Genomic DNA, 20243 nt, shown 5'->3' on the forward strand with positions numbered 1-20243 from the left:
CAAGCACCATGCTCCCCACTGCCCATTCTCCAAATATTCCTGAGGCACTCCTCTGACTCACTGCGATAGGGAGCCCGGCTCTCTTCCCATTTTGTACAAACGAGGAAACAATTCTACTAAGGAGGGTATTAACTTGCTGAAGGACACACAGCTTAGTTCCCAGAAGGCAGGACCCAATTCTAGGCCTGGGGTCTCTTGGTCAGATCAGCAGAATTCCAAATGCGCTCCATGGAGGAGTGCCCACCGCAATCCAAAGTGTGGAGTAGCAGATAAGCCATTCAGCCAGGACCCTGGGCTTTACTCTCAGTTTCGTTTGGAGCAAAGGTCCAGCAGTTAAAAACACTGCTCAGTTGCCACAGTCTAAGACCTCGCTGGGTGAAAACAATAACCTTATCATGGTTATTGTTACACCTCTCGTGAAGGACACATATCCCATGGTAGGCACCCCCTTCTCATCTTCCTGCGGCTCAAAGCCAGTCCCTGACGCCCAAGGTCACCACGGATAGTAAAGCCAGGATTCCTCTCCAGGCAGTCTGAGTCTAGAAAGTCTTGCTTCCTACCCCTACCTCAGCTCCTTCACAGGCCTGGCTCACAGTTATTACAAGATAGAAAGAATAAGGCTTTCTCCTTGTAAAGCCACACCTTGTGCTGGGCAACACACACACACACACACACACACACACACGTACACACACACACACACACACACACGCCCAGCCCTCTAGTGCTGAGCCCAGCTCTTTTACTTATCCTGCCTTTGGATAAATTTCTTTTGTTTTTGGTTGGGATCCTGATCCCTTGCCCACCAATTCCATACATTCTGCCCCTAAGAATTCCATTTCTCAATGATCCCTTCCACCTAGATGCTCCAGGAGTCCAACTTCATCTTCTTTAGCTTTTCAATGGAGCTAAAATTCACATACCTTAAAATTCACCACCTTAATACCACTCCGTGGTTTTGAGTCTATTCCGAATTAGGCGAACACCACTGCCACCTAATTTCAAAACAGTTCCTTCCCCTCCAAAAACAAACCCTGAACTCATCAGCAGTGACCCCCCCCAAATCCCTGACCCCCAGCCCCTGACAACCACTACTTTACGTTGTGCTTCTGTGGATTAGCCTGTTCTCGACATTTCTTATCAAAGCACTCATACGATCCATTCCCTCTCTAGTCCTCTCTCATCAGAGTTCTGTTTCCATCTCTCCATGAGAAGTGTCTTTTTGTCCTGCTGCCAAATATAAGGAACACAACTCCACCTCTTAACTGTATTCTACACAACCAACCATTTTCCCTTGGCAGGATTTTCTTCTCTCGATTCCAGAAGCTTCTTTCTATCCCCTCTCTCTGAATGCCACTCTGCAACTTCCTTTGTGTCTACCTCTCCTCCAACTTACCTCCAGATGCTTGCGGTGTCTTAAGGTTGAGTCCTTGACCTTCAGCCCCTTGTGGGTAGCATCATTTACTCTCTTCACAGCTTTAAATAGCATCTCTGTGTTGGTGAGTCTCTGATGTTTATTTCTAGCTCTGACTTCTCTCTTGAACTGCAGATGTGGACATCCAGCTGCCTACTGCACACTACATCTGGATATCTCTAGCATCACGTAAGATATTCATGGTACAACCGTTTCTTCTCTCCTCTCCCTCCCTCGCTCCTGGCCTCTTCCCCATCATTACGAAAAATGGTGCCTTGGTTCAAGCCCGAGCTTGGGGAGTCATTTTTCTCTCCACTTTGTTTTTTACACAAATCATCTAGAAATCCCTGTAGACCCCTCTCTACCTTGGCCGTCACCCACCCTAATGGAAACTGATAAGCTCACTGGCCTGGACACCTGCTCTAGCCAGCTCCCGCTGCCACCATCCAGCCAGCCTCACCAGGCAACACATGAGACATCCTTCTAAACCAAGCATCCCCTTCTCCAGAGGCTCCACGGCTTCCGAGCTCCCACGGCTGCCAACGAGGCCCTGCCTCCCTCCTACCCCATTTCCTGCCGCTCCCTCCCTGTTGCCCTGTTCCAGCTCAAAGGACTCTTTCAGATCCTCCCACAAAAGCTTCTTCCTGCTCCAGGGACTCGCTGCACCTGTTGGTCCCCCCACCCAGGATGCTCCCCAGAGTGCCTCCTTAGATGGCGGGATCGTCCCTGTCACCTGTGTCTCGGTGCAAGCCCTCTCTAGAGGAGACTTTCCCACCTCTGGACGTTCTGTCACATGGCACGCGGTATTTTCAGAATCACGACTGGCATATTTAGTGCCGGAAGGGACGGCATCCAATCAGCTCGGCCACAGCGCTGACCCCAAGGGAGGGACTGACACACACAGGATGCTCTGTCACTATCTGCTGAATGACTACTGTCATGAAGGGAAGTGTCTAAGGTCCATAAGGAACCGTGACCAAGTGTGGAAGGGGACATGCACAACGATCGTCCCGCCTTGGGAGAAAAAAGGGTATAACTGTGCACATGAACTTGCACAGGCACCAGGCACTTCCCAAGATCTCCCAGGGAACAGCTAACGCTGTCTCTGCTGTGTGGACGGGGGTTTCCGCACGTCATCTCAAGCCCTTCTCTACCACTTCAGTATTTTTAATTTTTTTTTTTGGACTGTGAGTACATATGACTTTTGCAATAAAAAAAGAACTTAATCAGGCAGTGCCTGGGTGTGTCAGTTGGTTGAGCATCTGATTTTCACTCTGATTTGGGCATCTTGGTTTTCGCTCAGGTCATGATCCCAGGGTCATGAGATCGAGCCCGTGTCTGGCTCATGCTCAGTGGGGAGTCTGCTTGAGATTCTCTACCTCTCCCTCACACACGCTTTCCCTCTCTCAAATAAATCAATCTTTAGGGGTGCCTGGGTGGCTCAGTGGGTTAAGCGTCTGCCTTCAGTTCAGGTCATGATCCTGGGGTCCTGGGATCGAGCCCTGCATCGGGCTCCGTACTCAGCAGGCAGTCTGCCTCTCCCTCTGACCCTCCCCCGTGCCCATGCTTATGTGCGCTCTTTCTCTCTTTCTCAAATAAAGTCTTTTTTAATAAATAAATATTTTTTTAAAAAACTTAATCAGGGGCACCTGGGTGGCTTAGTGGGTTAAGCCGCTGCCTTCGGCTCAGGTCATGATCCCAGGTCCTGGGTTCGAGCCCCGCATCGGGCTTTCTGCTCAGCAGGGAGCCTGCTTCCTCCTCTCTCTCTGCCTGCCTCTCTGCTTACTTGTGATTTCTCTCTGTCAAATAAATAAAATCTTTAAAAAAATAATAATAAAATAAAAATAAATAAATAAATAAAAACTTAATCAGAAAAATAAATCAGCTGGTTCCTTCATCTACAGCATTTTTTACAAAGTTTTTCAATGATCTCTGGGCTAACATGAGCACATTCCAACGAGGACACTGTCACCTTCCTCTTGGTCTAGACAAGTAGTATAGAAGATGGACTGCTGGTCAACCCCCTGGCCCAGTGTCAGGAGTCCAGTGTTCAGATCACCAACACATGCAGGAGGCGCAGGGCCAAGCACACCCCTGGGGATGGGCTCAGGCCAGCCTCGCCCTACATGGCTGTTTTTCCCATCAGGCTGTCAGTGCTCACCATAGATGAGGTGAAGTCCAGCAGGCTCACGACCTTCATGTCCACGCCATCCCTGCCACAGGCCTTCAGCAGCCTCATGACCTCGCTCACTGTCAGCCACTTGCAATCCACGTCTTGAATGGAAACGATATAATCCCCTTCCTTGGCCCCTGCCAGCTACAAACGGAGGATGTACAGGAAGGTCAGTGTTCCGTTCATTCTCATCCCTGGATCAGTTCCCAAGTACACAAACAAATTCCACAGCGTGCCGTGAATCCTTTGCTCTCTAAACAGGTAGCACACGCGAGAGGCCTTTCACAGACGCCCTTCACACAAAGGAATCCTAAATTCATTCACACACCCAGCTAGATTGGGTTGGCCAGTACTCTTGGCATGTGACTGGTCTGACCCACAAGCTCTGCTCCCAGTCTAGCGAGATGCATGCTTACCGCAGCTGAGCAGTGAGGATCCAGGAAGTGGACTTGAACGGGGGAGTTTCCTCTCAAGGTGAACCCCAAGTCCCCTTCTTCTGCAGTGAAGTGAATGCCTCGAGGAGGTGTCCATCTCTTGTTAGCTGAAAACACTGACAGGGGGCCCTTTGGAACAGAGCATCATTAGGTAAGTGAAGGCTGAATCGGGCACTTGAAAGCTATAGGAAATGTCACCCTGTCATCCTCCCAGATGTCACTCGGCCTTGTTCAGAGACCAGTGACACCATCAGGGGTAATATGTGCTACAGTCATCCAAGGATATTAACTGCCATTTTCTCTAAAATAGTCAATATATTTTCTAAAAAATGTTTGTTTTAAAAAATATATTTTTATTTATTTGATGAGAGAAAGGGAGAGCAAAAGCAGAGAGTGGGAGAGGGAGAAGCAGGCTCTCCATTGGGTGGAGAGCCCAACTCAAGGCTCAATCCCAGGACACTGGGATCATGATCTGAGCTGAAGGCAGACACTTAACCCACTGAGCCACCCAGGCGCCCCAAGAAAATGTTCTTTAAAAAAATCATCTTAGGGGCGCCTGGGTGGCTCAGTTGGTTGAGCGTTCAACTCTTGATTTCAGCTCAGGTCATGAGCTCACGGTCCTGGGATTGAGTCCCATGTCAGGCTCTGCACTCACCATAGGTGTGTTTATCCCTCTCCCTCTGTTTCTCCCCCGCTCCTATGCACACATTCTCTCTTCTCTCTCAAATGAATAAAACCTTGGGGCACCTGGGTGGCTCAGTCAGTTAAGTGTCTGAGGCTCAGGCCATGATCTCAGCGTCTTGGGATCGAGCCCCACATCGAGCTCCCTGCTTGGCGGGGAGCCTGCTTCTCCTTCTCCCTCTGTGGCTCCTCCTGCTTGTGTTCTCTTGCTCTCTCAAATAAATAAATAAGTAAATAAGTAAATAAATAAATAAATAAATAAAATCTTTTGAAAAATCATCTCAATGAAAATTGTATAAAGTCTCTAATTTAAAAATTCTAATGTTATCGGGGCACCTGGGTGACTCAGTTGGTTAAGAGTCTGACTCTTCATCTCTTGGCTCAGGTCTTGATCTCAAAATCATGTGTTGGGCTCCACAGTGGGCACAGAGCCTACTTTAAAAAAAAATAAAAATCTAGAATGGCTTCTGCCTTCAGCTCAGGTCATGATCTCAGGGTCCTGGGATCAAGTTCCACATTGGGCTCTCTGCTCAGTGGGGAGCCTGCTTCCTCCTCTCTCTCGTGCGCGCTCTCTGCCTCTGTGCCTACTTGTGATCTCTCTCTCTGTCAAATCAATAAATAAAATCTTTTTTAAAAATCTGAAAATAGCCTTTCATATACTTGCAACTTATATAAGCTGTCCCCTCGGGTCACTAGGAAATAAGCACTCAACATACCAGCTTCTGGAAGAAGTCTGTCACTGTCACCTTGGAGAACTGTGGCAATATGATTTCAACCTCTTGCTCAGTTTTAGCTGGAAAAAAATATTAAAAGGGAAAGGGTAAATGTTTCTGTTACTGAAAGTGATCCTTAAAAACCCAGGTCTAGGGCTTCTTGCTGAAGGGAAGAGAAGAAGACCTTTCTCCTGGTCTCTTGGCCTTCCTCTTGGTATAGACAAGCAGTATAGAAGATGGACTGCTGGTCAACCCCCTGGCCCAGGGTCACATGTACGTTCCATCTGGGCACCTACCATGAGCCGTACCTTGCTCTGGGGCTGGGACAGAGTAGTGACAATCAGACACAGCCCCCGCCTTCAAAGAGAGTATGTATATTCTAGCGGACTTTCTTTGGCACTCATGAAACCCAACTGAGAAGTCACCTACATTTCAAGTGTGGCTAGCACAGGAGTAAGTACTGTGTCTCTCAGCACACCGTCCTGGGTAAGATGAGCTTCCCTGTCTTATCATTCATGTGTGAGATGAGGATTTTAGCAGGATGTCAGTTTGTCAAGTTGTGTCCACTGAGAGCTTTAATCTCCACCATCCTATTCACGGGAGGCTCAAGCCCACCCTTACCACGAGGCTAGTCAGCTCCTAACATAGGATCCCCAAGCAAGCTAAGTATACAAGAAGGGCAGTTTAAAAAGAAAATCTGAGGAAGAAGCCTGGTTCTGCCAAGGTAGAACACAGCTCTCTACTTACAGGATGGCCCTGCGGCTTCTTACAAGCTGCCTGACACAGTGTTAGGCGCAAACCGGGTGCCCATCCATTACCAGAGTGGCCTAGACAGCCTCATCAGGAGCCACATTCCCCTCCTCCATGGAGGTCGTGTCTCTACCTCGTGGCCACAGAGCACACTGTATGGGCAAAGGGGCCAAGGAAAGGGACAGTACTCATGAAAGGGAATCACGGAGTGCCATTCCTGCCTTCACCTACCAGCTTGGTCACCCGGTGCAAAGAATATGGTTTCCCTAAACCTTTACTGTGTCATCTTTAAGATGAGGGCAATCCTAGTCCCCTATAGAACTGGAGGGAGAGTTGAATGAGATTCTGTATACATAGGGTGCTTACTGTTGTGCCTGGCAGACCTCAAATGTTCAGTAGGTATCAGCCAGCATTACCACAGACAAGCCCAGGGTGCCATCTTGAGCAGGGCTCTATCTCTAGTCCCTGGAAACTGAGGTGGAACTTCAGAGACAGAGGTGTAGGAAGTGGGGTGGAAGGAGCTATGGACAAAGGGGGTTACCTTGATTGGGCCACCCTCCCTCCCCTTCCCTAGTCATTCCTTAACTGTGAAGTTGCCTCTCAGAGAGGCCCCTCAACTCCTGCCTCCTGGGACAGAACCCAATCCTGTTCACCTCCATCTTCCCAAAGCCAGGACGTAATTAACGTCTTGGAAATGCCTAGAAAGAGCTGGTGGTGCAGGACGTCACTTATACGTGGAATATAAGACAGTCAAGCTCATAGAAGCAGACAGCAGAATGGGGCAGTGACAATGGGGGTAGGGAATGAGGCAATGTTGGTCAAAGGTACAAAGGTTCAGTTGTGCAAGATGAATGAGTTCTAGTGATCCAACACACAGCACGGTGACTACAGTTAACAATACTATATTGTTTACTTGAAACTGCCAAGAGGACAGATCTCGAGTGTTCTCGACACACACACGCACACATGATAAACACGGGTTTGAAGGATTCTCACTGCCAAGGTAAAGATTTGCCCACATCCCCCAGCTCCACTCTCTCCGTGGAAAATTGACTTTTCATTTCATAATAAAAGTAAGGTTTGTCCTAAAAAAAGAAAGAAGGGAAATGTTGGTGCTGAAGGAAGGAGAGAATGGGAAAGGGCAGACATAGAGGAAGGAATAAGGAAGTGTTTGGCTCTAAAACCACGGGGGGGGGGGGGTCTAGGTGGGAGGGGGGAGTGAGGGAGTGGAGGGGGGAAAGCTGATACAGCAGAACGCATTCCCAGAGGCAGACACAATCCGGGGGTGGAGCGTAGCAGAAGCATCAAGGCCAAGGTAGCTTCTGAGGTCTCCTGACTAGAGGTAACGGCCAGAGCCCCAGGGAGGTTATGAGACTTTAAGGAAGGGCATCTAGGAGGAGGCAAACCAGCGAAAGTAGACCTCCGACAACGCCAGGACCAACAACAGTCAGCAAAGGGGATGCTGAGGGAGGCAGGGACAGAAACAAGGCCGCAGAGCACCCTGACACTTGGGGGGGGGCGGTCACAGGCTACCAGGAGGCCACCAAGGACAAACACCATAAAGAAGTCCCTGCACCGAGTGAGCAGAGAGGTAACTCAGGGTCTGGCCAAGCCTTCCCAGAGGAGCGGACCAAGGCTGCGCCCCCGGAGTAACGGGGACACCCTCTGCACCCGCCACAGGCTCCCAGGTCACTCACAGATGATGTCGGGAGCTTCGATCAAGTCCAGCAGGTCATCGTCCTCCCGGAGCTGTGCGTCCTTGAGCTGGGAGCGCCGGTGCGCAGCGGACAGCACCTCCTGCAGCACCTCAATGTTACGAAGCTTCTTACACAGGCTGGCCTCCCTCACGGACTCCTCGTGAAGCTCCACGGCTCGGCGCACGTGCGACTTGCCTGCCCCCAGAAAGCCGACCCCACGTGACACGGTGCCCCCATCTCGAGCAGTGCGAGTCCCTTGGGGTGAGCCCAGGCGCCCAAGGACCGGCCCGGAGGGGTGGACCCTCTCCTTCCCGAAGGATCTGCCTGAACAGCCTAAGTCCCTCTTAAATCCATATGCGATAGGCTCACTCGGGTCTATAATGCGTTCATTAGGCAAATAGTTACCCAGTGTTCTGGGCACTAGAGGTGAAGCGATGAACAAAAACTAGCCTCTGTCGCCATGGAATTTATGTGCTGGTGGTTGAAGACAGATTAACAAGCAAAGAAATCGGTCATGGATCACGGGTGTTAAGATTAGGGAGAGAAATAAAGCAGGGCAGGTAGCAGATCTAGCAAAAGAAGACTGGGGACCGAAAGTTGCTCTTTTATGATGGGCGATCCAGGAAGGACTTCTTGAGGTAACTTTTGAGCAGAGCCCTGAAGGAGGTGAGGGAGCAGCCACAAGGATATCTGACAGAAGGGCACTCCTGAAAGATGGAACAGTGAGTGCAAAGGCCCTGGGGCAGGAGTATGCTTGTACATTCCAGGGTTACAAGGAGCTTGGGGCTGGGGCCAGAGGGAGTGAGGCCTGGAGTGAAAGGCAGGGAATGAGGCCAGAGAGGAGCAGGAGCCAGACATGTCACCCGCCTTACAAATGCAGGGTGATAGCTTCTGCCCCGACTCTAGGTGAGATGGGAGCCCATTAGGATGTGAGCAGAAGACTGATGTGACGTGACCCGTGGGAACTGAGTATGAAGGAATAAAGAGGAAAGCAGGGGGACCAGTTACGAGCCGTGTGACCTCTCTGAGTTATGAGCCGCGTGACTGCTCTGGGCCTGTTTCCTTAACTACAAAATGGGGATCATATTATGCGTATCTCATAGGGTTGTGTGAGACTGAAGGCAGTCAATGTGTGTTAGCTAAGCACTGCGTGCATGTGGCTTAGACCAGGTGGTAGGTAAGTAGTAGTCGGATATGGGACGTGTTGTCTAGGTAGAGTCAACGGGATCTGCCCATCATGTGTGGGGTGAGTAAGAAGGCTGAATGCAGGAACAGGGTTCCTGGCCTGTACACCCCTAGGCTGGAGTTGCCATCAGTGAGAAGGGGAAGTGTGTGGGGGTTAGGGAGCAGGTCTGGTTAGTAGAGGAATTTAGGCTCACACATGGGAAGAAATACTCTCTCGGACACTGGCAGAGACCAAACTACCATCACCAGTTCTTAGGTGTGACAGAAGAAAATTAACAAACGTGCCCTTCCACGTTTGGATGACCAAGGGTGATTCCCTGGACCATGAGGGCGTGGGAAGACTGCCATAGCTCTGGCTCCACTCTGGGAGGCCTGGGCCCTCAGAGAATCTGCGAGAACACAGACCCAGGGGCCTGCCGAGGCTACAGACCATGCCCCACGGTTTCTGATCCAGAATGGTCAGGATGACCCAGGATGCCCTGCTCTCCGGGCCCTGCCCTGGGGACCTGTCTGGGGCGGTCTGTGAGCAGGACCAGCTGGGCATGGAATGGGGCCCACAGAGGGAGGGAGAAGGACAGCCCAGGCATACCCAGCTGTCGGCGCTGGTGGATGTTCTTCAGCGTAGCCAAGGGTGTCAGTCCCTCTGGCATGTGGTTGTAGAGCTGGGACAGGCACTTCTCCTGATGGTCCTCGTCAGCTCCCGGCTTCACTGCAGTGAGAGCCACATGGTAAATTCCTTCTTGTGGATGTGACCACAGACTTGAGATGGTGCGGACCCTCAGAGAAGTCTCTTCCAACCTCCTCTAGTTGCCTTCCTTCTCCAGTTTTTAAGGCACTTGGGATACTAGGTTTCCTCTTAGTCCCTGGACACACCCCTGGCCATCTAGCTCATAAGTCTTTTGGCACTCAGGGATAGGCACACCCTAGAGGCTCCTGCTTTGGCTCTAAGCCCCCATTCTACCTCTTCCAACTTACCACCTCATGGAACCTCCTAACACAGCACAGCCTCAAGCCTCTGGTGGCCTCCATGCCTACACCCATCCTCCCTGGCACATGTCCCCTCTCTAGCCTCACCAGACCTCTCACCGGAAGCTCAACAATGCCAGCCTCCATTCCAGAGCTCGGCTAGTGTGCTTGCTCTGGCTGTCCTTTTACTCCTTGTTCAGCTGCAAAAGTGCTCCTCAGACTTCAAGGTCCAACTCAAATGTCACCGCCTCTGAGAAGCCTTCCGTGACTACACGAAAGGAGTCCAACGGCTGCCCCATGTGTGTTGCTACCATAATTGCCAACTGGTTTATGTGACTTGTCCCGTCTATCAGACTTCAGTAATACTAGCAGTAGGCATCTACCACTTTCCGGGAGCCCACAAGATACAAGGCGTTATTTAGCTTTGCATACAGACATGTAATTTTCACAAGAGCCCTATGAGATGGGTTCTCTTCATGCCCCCATTTGACAGATGAGAAAACCAAGGCCCAGAAAATTAGGTAACTTGCCCGAGATCACACAGCTAGTAAATGGCAGAGCTGTGTTATGAACCCAGGTAGTGTGGCTCCGGAACTTGCCCATTTCATTGCTGTGGGACGACCTCGATTAGAGCTCATGACAACAAGAGTCCCACCTGACCTCAGATCAGAACCAAGACCAGGGTGAAGAGAATAAGACCCTCACCTCAAGCTGAAAATTTAAGAACCAAACACTCAGCAGTCAGGAGACAGGATAGTTTAATACAATTTTCTAAATACCATAAGTATGCTTAAAAAAATGCAAGATGAACAAACATCAAAATTCCCCTTTGCTTCAGGCTCCAATGTGGGCCCGCACAGCACTGCTACTGATCTGTAGTCTTTATTTAAAATCTGGAGCACCATGGATTTGTTTGTTTAGTTTTGATTCATTTTAAATATCATATCCAAACGTTATCTTGAATGCTGAGTTTGGGGGCATCCCCTTAGATTCAGTGCCTAGGTGAGAACCTCACAACTTCTGACCCTGGTCCAAGCCCTGGTCTTAACGTCAGGGGAGTGGTCACCACCTTGGAGCTGTTTGCTCCAACCTGGGCAGAATTACACTCCCCCTCTTCCTCCACAGCAGGAATGGAGAACCCCTAAATCATGTAAGCATCTCCAGGGCAAGACAGACAGCGCTCATTCAGCATAGAATGTTCTAGAAGCACGACCCTGACCAAAGCCCCAGCACCTCCAAGCCCACAAGCCTTACACTGGTGGTCGATGAGAAGGGTGGCCGCAAAGTAGTGGGCCAGGGCTCCGTAGTGGTGTGCCTTCACGCAGGCCAAGCTGGCCCAGGAATAGGGGATGTTCTCCTTCACCGGTGCCTGGCTCATGGCGGTGTGCAGCTGCCGATAGACCTCCCCCACCTGCAACGGAAGGAATGCTGGGAAGGGGGAGCCTGCCCCAGGGGTGCTCATGCACCCAGGCTGCAGAAAAAGAGCCCTTTCTTCTATGGAGGGGCCCTGCAGGCGCCTGCTCCAGAATCTGGGAGCAGCTCCAACGCTTCCTAGTTCTTCCAGCATCAGAATTCACAGGAAGCTCAGGCAACTGTCATGATACTGGGTTTTTGGCTAAGCTGCAGATGGAATCAGTGATCCGTATCGGAGACGCCACAGCTTGCCAAGAAAATGCAGGCTCACGCTCGGTCCAGGGCAGGCACGCTGCCCAGGTCACAGGCAAGCTGCCATGGGAAGCCCCCACTGCTTCCAGGGGCCCACATCCACACGTCCCGCCCACCCCCCCGGAAGTCACGGGACCTCGGAGGGCTCACCTTGGCAGCCTCCTGAGCCACCTTCACCAGCACGAAGAACTCGTTCCGGATGCCAGGAAGGCAGATTTTCTCAAACACATTTTCTTGGGCTTGTGCAAGCATCATTTTAACCAGCACGCTGAGCATGGCAGGACTCATGTCGTAACTCGGAGTATGAGTGAATGTCTCTTTCAGGTAATTTAAAACCCCTACAATCGGAAAATTTTTTTTCACATTAGACAGGGGTCATATCGATTTCACCATGCTGTTCAAAAGCAAGGAGAAGGAGAGACGGAAAAATACAGAACGTGTTCTGGAACGTTGTGAAAAATCTGATTCTCAGTTACCGTAAGATCCAACAATTCCCTTCTTGGGTATACTCCCCGAAGAACTGAAAGCAGATGGAAATGACGGAAACCGATACTCGTACACCCACATTCACGACAGCATGAGTCATAACAGCCAAAAGGTAGAAACCAACCCAAATGTCCATCAACATACAGTTAAACAAAACGTGTTGCGTACATACAACAGAATATTTTTCAGGCTTAAGAAGGAATGAGATTCTGACACATGCTAAAACATGGACATGGAAGTTACACAAAGTGAAATACACCAGTCACGTGGGCAAATGTTGTATGATTCTGGGAGACGAGGTATCCGGAAGAGTCAAATTCAAGGAAACCAAAAAGATTGCCAGGGGCAGGGGGAAGGAATAGAGAGTATTTCATGGGTACAGTTTCCGTCTGAAGATTGTATTTAGTTATTTATTTGAGACAGGGAGCAAGAAAGAGAGAGCGTGTGAGTGCATGCACAGGAAGGTCGAGGGGCATAGGGAGAGAATCTAAGACTCCACACTAAGCACAGAGCCCAACACGGGGCTCGATCCCATGACCCTGAGCTGATATGAAGAGTCGGACGCTCAACCCACCATGCCACCCAGGCACCCCCAGAGTCTCAGTCCGGGCAGATGACAAAGTTCTGGTGATAGAGAATTGCCCAGCACCGTGAATGTTCTTAATCCCAGTGAACTGAACACTTGAAATCGGTTACAGACGGTCATTTTCTTTCGTGCATTTTAACAAAATTTTTTAAAAAAAGATTCTTTTCTAAAATATTTACCTCAGTATCAAGCGAGAAAACCAGGCTGCTCCCTATTTACTGCCGTCTCACCTGGGCCCCTGTGAGGCCTTCCGTACATGACCAGGCATTTAATGGAGGCGAGAGCAGGAAGCAGGCAGGGTGAGGGAAGGGCTTTCCGAGGGACACATTCCCACCTAACACCTGGGTCAGGATGGAATTCAGGGCTTTCCCCCAGGCCCTCAGGGAAGACCAACCCAACCACTCCAGTGGAAATTTTCCTGCTGTGCCCCTTAGCTGACTTCTTTATACGTTAGGAAAGTAACTGTCACAGGGCTGACGATCAACCAGAGGCTGAAATAAAATCTGTAACATGAATCCCATCTGACTGGTTCCTCTGGTTTTGTTGCGAAGCCCCAGATGCCCCGTGGACAGATGGCAGCGGCTGCGGGCTATTTGCTCCCCTCTGGGGTTTGCTCCCCCCCGCCCTGCTCTTACGCTTCATGTTGTCTGTACTGCTGTCGTCTTAGAGATGGGTCTCCAAGCACACTCGCTTTAGGTTCTTCAGGAAGAAAATGAGCCCAGGAAAGGATGTACAGTGAAAGAAATCCACTCCCACATGGGATCTTAGCATGTTGTTTTATCCCAAGGGATTTTTTTTTTAATATTTTTATTTATTTATTTGACAGACAGAGATCACAAGTAGGCAGAGAGGCAGGCAGAGAGAGAGAGAGAGGAGGAAGCAGGCTCCCCGCCGAGCAGAGAGCCCGATGTGGGGCTTGATCCCAGGACCCCGGGATCATGACCTGAGCTGAAGGCAGAGGCTTCAACCCACTGAGCCACCCAGGTGCCCCGGATTTTTTTTTTTTTAAGATTTTATTTCTCTGTTTGTCAGAGAGAGAGAGAGAGAGAGGAGCAGCAGACAGAGGGAGAAGCAGGCTCTCTGCTGAGCAGGGAGCCGGATGCGGACCTCGATCTCAGGACTCTGGGATCATGACCTGGGCTGAAGGCAGAGGCTTATCAGACTGAGCCACCCAGGCACGCCCTCCAAGGGTCAGCGATTTCATGTTCATGATCAGTCAAAATGACACAGCTAGAGTTTTTCACGGCCTTGCAGAGCAGAGGCCCCTGCTGGGAGTAACTCCCAAGAGCAGAGTGATGAGGACTGGCACAGACGGGAACGCGGTGTTTAGTCCACTAGGGGCACTGTCCTGTGGTCTGTGCCATGTGCCTGCTTTCCCTCACCACTCCTCACAGCAACTCTGCCAGCCACAGACCCTGCTGCAGGAGAGCAATGCAGGACCCTCGGATATCCCAGAGCCACACCCACCACTACACCCAGTCCGGGGACCTCCAGTCCTTATAGGACTTGGGTCTTGGGGAAGCCGGTGCCTTGGGGAAGGCCCACAGACCCTTTTCCGCTGCAGTACCCAGAGCCGCCACCACCCCCCACCCCCCAGGTGAGGACAGGACACTATCCCAGCAGCCTTTCTGGAGACACACCTGCGGCTCTCTGAAAGGCGTCCACTGCACCCTCCAGCCCAGCCTGGGTCCGCCGGTTGCACCGGGTCCCGATCTGAGTGTAGAGAGCTCCAATGTTAAACAGAATGCTGGCCTTCTCCAGCAGCAGGTTCTGCTGGCTAACCGGAACCCCAGTGAGCGAGTCGTACCTATTTAAAGGAAACAGGTTTTGAGAACATGAATTATTTGGCTGGTGAAGGCCGCTTTGGGGGGAAAGCAGACAAAATTCATTTCCTGAATGATAAAAGGCAAGGGTGCACATGCAATGAAGCTTTCATTTCCAAGCAAGCCAATGGGCTCATCACAACCTCACGCTAAAGGAAGGCTTCTCAACTAGCACGTCCTTCCAAAAGTGAATGGACAAACAAACTGTAGCAAAACCATACAGTGAAATATCATGTAGCAGTAAAAAGAAATGAGTTATTGAGCTGTGAGAAGACATGCAGGAAACTTAAATGCATGGGATATCTCAGTGAAGGAAGCCAATCTGAAAAAGTCTACATACTTTATGATTCCAACTATTTGGCATTCTGGAAAAGGCAAAAACAATGGAGACACAAAGAATGAGTAGATGCCAGGGTTGAGGGGCGGGGGAGGGATAAAGAGGTAGAGAGGAGGACTGTAGGGCAGTGAGACTCCCCCGTGTGGTCCTGTAACATGGCAATGTGTCCTTACACATGGTCAAAACCCAGGAAGTGCCTACCACCAGGAGTGAGCTCCAATGTCAACTATGGACTTTGGGTGATAATGTGGGAATATATATGGGAAATCTCTTAATTTTGCTGTGAACCTATAACTGTTCTAAAAAGTAAGGTGTATTAGAAACATGTCTTCTTGGGTGCCTGGGTGGTTCAGTCAGTTGAACGTCTGCCTTCAGCTCAGGTCATGATCCTAGAGTCCTAGGATCGGGCTCTGCATTGGGCTCCATGCTTGGCGGGGAGCCTGCTTCTCCCTCTGCTTGCTGTTCTCCCTGCTTGTGCCCTCTCTCTCTCTGACAAACGAATACATAAAATCTTTTTAAAAATACAGGCCTTCTCTTAGGGCATCCGGGTGGCTCAGTCAGTTAAGTGTCTGACTCTTGATTTCAACTTGGGTCATGATCTTGGGGTTGTAAGATCGAGCCCCAAGTCAGGCTCCCTGCTAGGCGTGGAACCTGTTTAAGATTCCCTTAAAAAAAAAAAGATCCCCTTTCTCCCTCTGCCCTCCACCTCACTCTCCCACTCCAAAATAGGTGTGTGTGTGTGTGTGTGTGTCCTCTCCTAAATGAAACACAGCAATTATGAACCCCTCACTGTTCTTCCTCAAGTCTAAAAGACTCAGAATCTGTTTTTTTTTATTTTATTTTTTTTATTTGGCAGACAGAGATCACAAGTAGGCAGAGAGGCAGGCAGAGAGAGAGGGGGAAGCAGGCTCCCCGCTGAGCAGAGAGTCTGATGTGGGGTTCGATCCCAGGACCCTGAGATCATGACCTGAGCCGAAGGCAGAGGCTTTAACCCCCTGAGCCACCCAGGTGCCCCAGGATCTGTTTTAAAGTTCACCTGTCAACCAGAAGGCAGACGTGGAGATTCATCCTAATTCGACACTAAGGAGAAACCACCTTTGCCCTTTCGCTCTGAGTAGGCAGCTAAGGCATCTATAACAAAAGTCATGCACCTGTCCTTTCAAAAGGACAGCATTCATAGCCACCAGCAGTGATGTAATGCGGCTCGAATAAGACCCAAGGCTCTTAGGATTGACTCTTGTTTCTACCGTGCTAAGGACCCTCAGGGAAGAGGGACGGCATCTCCAAAGCATTTAAAGAGCACTAACCTTTGAAAATACCAACTCTGAAGAAGAATCAAATGCTCTGCTTAGATCTATTTCTGTTTGCTGCCTTTGTTGCTGGGACAAAACCCAACTCTCACCCTCTGTCCCATCTGGGACAAGAATCTTTGTTCTTGGGGCGCCTGGGTGGCTCAGTGGGTTAAGCCGCTGCCTTCGGCTCAGGTCATGATCTCGGGGTCCTGGGATCAAGTCCCGCATCGGGTTCTCTGCTCAGCGGAGAACCTGCTTCCTCCTCCTCTCTCTCTCTCTCTCTCTCTGCCTGCCTCTCTGCCTACTTGTGATCTCTCTCTCTGTGAAATAAATAAATAAAATCTTAAAAAAAAAAAAAAAAGAATCTTTGTTCTTGTTAATTCCACCTCAGAGGCCCCGTGTTTCCCCAACAATAAAGTGAGCACACACAAAAAACTGCCTCTTCTCCTCTGCTCCCTTGATCCGAGAAGCCAGAAGCCATGGTCTATTGGAGATTTCTCCCCTTGGATCCCCATCATACATAAACACCCGTTGATCTAGGTTCTCCTGGAGAAACGGATCGCTTGAAAGAGAGGGCAGGGGATGCAGAGGAGGGCAGCAGCGGCAGGGGGGCGGGGGGCGGGGGGGGGCGGGGCTGGGTCACCTACCATGTAAACAAGATCCCCATCTGTCGGGTGGGCGGGAAGAACCGGCTCTCCACAAACCCCAGCTGGATGAAATAGCTCATGAGCAGGTCGACCCCGGCCTCATCCCGGCTGGGTGTCCGGCAAGCCTGGAGGGAAAGGGAACCAGGTAGGGGGTGGGGGTGGCAGATGAGGACCCAGCACACGGCCACCCCAGGTGTCACATGCACTATGCCTGCAGGGCCTGGGCCCCTGCTGCTGCTACCCTGAGCACGAGGTGTGGGGGAAGGGGCTGGGGTAGGCTCAGGAGTCCCAGAATCCAGCCCCAAATGTGCCTAGGGCATGTCTGTCCCCCCCACCCTCCCCCACCCCCCATGGTGGCCAGGTTTTAAGGATGGTTTTGAAAGTGCCTCCCTATCACCTCCAACCACCTGTGACTCTGTAATAGGACTTTCTGAAGTCGCAGCAAACTCTGGCGGCCACCCTCCCCTCCCTTCCCCTCCCTGCCCTCCCCTCCCTACCACACAACACCTCACCTGTCTCAGATCCATCAAATCTGCTATTTCATCTTCATACAGGTAGCTGTCCTCACTGTAATGCTCCAGGATAAAATCCTGCAAGCAAAAGGAGATGAGATCCTGTAAGGCGTCAGTGCAAACCATAAACAGGTCAAACAGAAATGTCTAATGTGCCCCCCTTCCCTGGTTTAAAAACACATGTAAAATTCATACAACCAGGAGATTACATGCTACAGTGACTTTCTGGATGTCGGGATTTATTTTCTGAACCGCATGCGTATTTAAAAATGTTCCTTTTGTTGCTTCAGTTAAAAGGAAAGTGGAAGTTGTTTTTTTCTTATTTTAAAACACATTTGTGGGGGCGCCAGGCTGGCTCAGTTGGTCGAGCACCCAACCTTGATCTCGGGGTCATGAGTTCAAGCCCCATCTTGGGCATGGAGCCTACTTAAAAATAAATAAATAAAATAGGGGCACATGGGTGGTTCAGTCGATTTAATCGTCTGCCTTCGGCTCAGGTCGTGATCTCAGGGTCCTGGGATCGAGCCCTGCATCAGGCTCCCTGCTTGGCAGGAAGCCTGCCTCTCCCTCTGCCTGCTGCTCTGCCTACTTGTGCTCTCTCTATCTCTTAAATAAATAAAATGTCTTAAATAAATAAATAAAATACAATGTCTTTACGTCACACTCAAGTGACTGTGTAAGTGACAATATGCTGAACAATTCTGGCAAACATCCCAGACACTCAGGGGCGCCAGCGTTCATCCTGTGGGCTGCCTTTAGTACCTGGGCACAGGGCCTTCCCAGAAAAGGAAACCCATGTCTGGAGACTGTTGTATGGCTACTTCCCTCAGGGTCTGTGATGAGAACCTTTACGAGAGCAGCTTTGGGCATTTCCACAAAGGAAGCACCTGAATGAGACCCCCTAACTGGGTCCCCAGTCCAGCATTTGAGGACAACTCAGTGAGTTCATTCGGGTATACGGCACACACTTGCCACGTCCGGGCACTGTTCATAGAGCCTGGGCTCCATCAGTGAACAAAACAAAGATTTTTCCCCCATGGAGCTTTTATTCTCACAAGGCGGCACAGGAAGTTAAGTGATAGGCACAACAAATAAGTAAATTAGGGGCGCTTGGGTGGCTCAGCCACTAAGCACCTGCCTTGGGCTTAGGTCATGATCTCAGGGTCCTGGGATCGAGCCCCACGTTGGGCTCCCTGCTCGGCGGGGAGGCCTGCTTCTCCCACTGCTCCTGCTCTGCCTCTCTCAAATAAATAAATAAATAAAACTTTTAAAAAATAAGTATTAAAAAAAATGAGAAAATTACATCATATACCAGAAAATGGCAAGTATGATGGGGGAAAAAACAAAAATAAAAATAGTATAAGGGGCATCGAGTGGCTTCTTGGCTAGCATCTGCCCTACATGCTGGCTCTCCCTGGCTACCAGAAAGTAGAGGACAGAAGTGTTCAACTGTTTTCTCAGGGGTGTGTTAGAAGATTCTCATTACCTGTTTTCTACACTAAAACCCCTCTTGCTTTTTGTATGTTCAGTGCATACACTCACACACACATGCACACACACACACACGCTCATACACCCTCGTCTTATAAAAACGGGGTTCTACTGAACAAATACACACATTTGCTGCACTTCTATTTTTAAGATTTTATTTATTTGACAGAGAGACACAGCGAGAGAGGGAACACAAGCAGGGGTAGTGGGAGGGAGAGAAGCAGGCTTCCTGCCAAGTAGGGAGCCTGATGTAGGGCTCAATCCTAGGACCCTGGGACTATGACCTGAGCCGAAGGCAGACACTTAACCAACTTAGCCACCGAGGTGCCCCTTGCTGTGTTTTTCTTTTTGAATTTGCAATGTAGCAAACATTTTCTTATGCCACAAAATAAAACATGACTTTAAGAAAACTTTTTTTAAAAGATTTATTTTAGAGAAAAAGAGAGAGTGCAAAAGCAGAGAGGGGAAGGCACAAGGGAGAAGGAGACTCTCCAGCAGACTCCCCACTGAGTGCAGAGCCCGAGACGGGGCTCAGTCCCACCACCTGAGCCAAATTCAAGAATCAGACCCTTAACCAACTGAGCCCCCCAACCCCTGCTCTATAACATGACTTTTAATGATTATGTAATCCTCCAACATAATGTGTGTACAACTCATTTACTAAACAAATAAATTGAGCACCAAACTGTGCCAGCTAATATGTACCATGATATTCTTAACCTCTTCTTGCTAGACACTGAAGTCACTTGTATGTTTCTGGGATCAGAGATAATATGACGACAGTTCCCCGTACGGACACCTCTGTTTACCTCCTCAGCACACATTTTGAGATGCCTCACTGGGTCCCAGGATATGCAGGGTTCCTTCTATTTTTCAATTTGGTCATTTTTACCCAATTTTTCCTTTCATTTTATGATGCTATCACAGATTTTCTTTATGACTTTAAAGTGCTAATGTTTGGAATCAGCTCCTCTACAAATACAATGACCATCTGTAAAATTTGAAACTATCTTCCACTATAATTATATTAGTGAGGTTAAATCCCAGTGAAAATGATCTGGAGGGCAAAGTTCATCTAGGGCATCTACAATGACATCCCCAAAAGCAGTGTTAGGGGTCACCACTCAGGAGATGCTCAGGGATGAGAGAAACTGCCTCCTTTCCAGGACAGCACGTTGTTCTGTCAACTTCTGCTGTGGACACTGGCCAAAATTTTCTTAAAATCAGGAGACAAATTACACTCAAAGTAAGTTTAAAAAAAAAACTTTACGTTAACCTCACAAAAGTCAAAGAGAATTTTCATAAATTCTGAATACATTCCTAGGCTAGATTAAACAAAAATATGTTTAAATATTAAATATGTTATCCTACTAAGTAGTACAATAAAAAAT

At 49.6% G+C, this 20243-nt stretch overlaps 1 protein-coding gene across 1 annotated transcript in view; it reads right to left on the reverse strand.

Annotated features, from left to right (window-relative positions):
* Window positions 1-20243, reverse strand: part of RHPN2 (rhophilin Rho GTPase binding protein 2) — a 59963-nt gene that overhangs the window by 2607 nt on the left and 37113 nt on the right. Inside the window, exons 5-14 of the mRNA XM_047711376.1 lie at window positions 17362-17439; window positions 16850-16974; window positions 14391-14557; window positions 11829-12016; window positions 11268-11424; window positions 9637-9756; window positions 7863-8057; window positions 5419-5495; window positions 4004-4150; window positions 3576-3731 (exon numbers count right to left, since the gene is read on the reverse strand). Of these exons, the coding sequence (XP_047567332.1) occupies window positions 3576-3731; window positions 4004-4150; window positions 5419-5495; window positions 7863-8057; window positions 9637-9756; window positions 11268-11424; window positions 11829-12016; window positions 14391-14557; window positions 16850-16974; window positions 17362-17439 (1410 nt within the window). The remainder of the gene's footprint in view (window positions 1-3575; window positions 3732-4003; window positions 4151-5418; window positions 5496-7862; window positions 8058-9636; window positions 9757-11267; window positions 11425-11828; window positions 12017-14390; window positions 14558-16849; window positions 16975-17361; window positions 17440-20243) is intronic.

The sequence above is a fragment of the Lutra lutra genome, chromosome 17, assembly GCF_902655055.1.
Source record: "Lutra lutra chromosome 17, mLutLut1.2, whole genome shotgun sequence".
NCBI classification, from domain to species: Eukaryota; Metazoa; Chordata; class Mammalia; order Carnivora; family Mustelidae; genus Lutra; species Lutra lutra.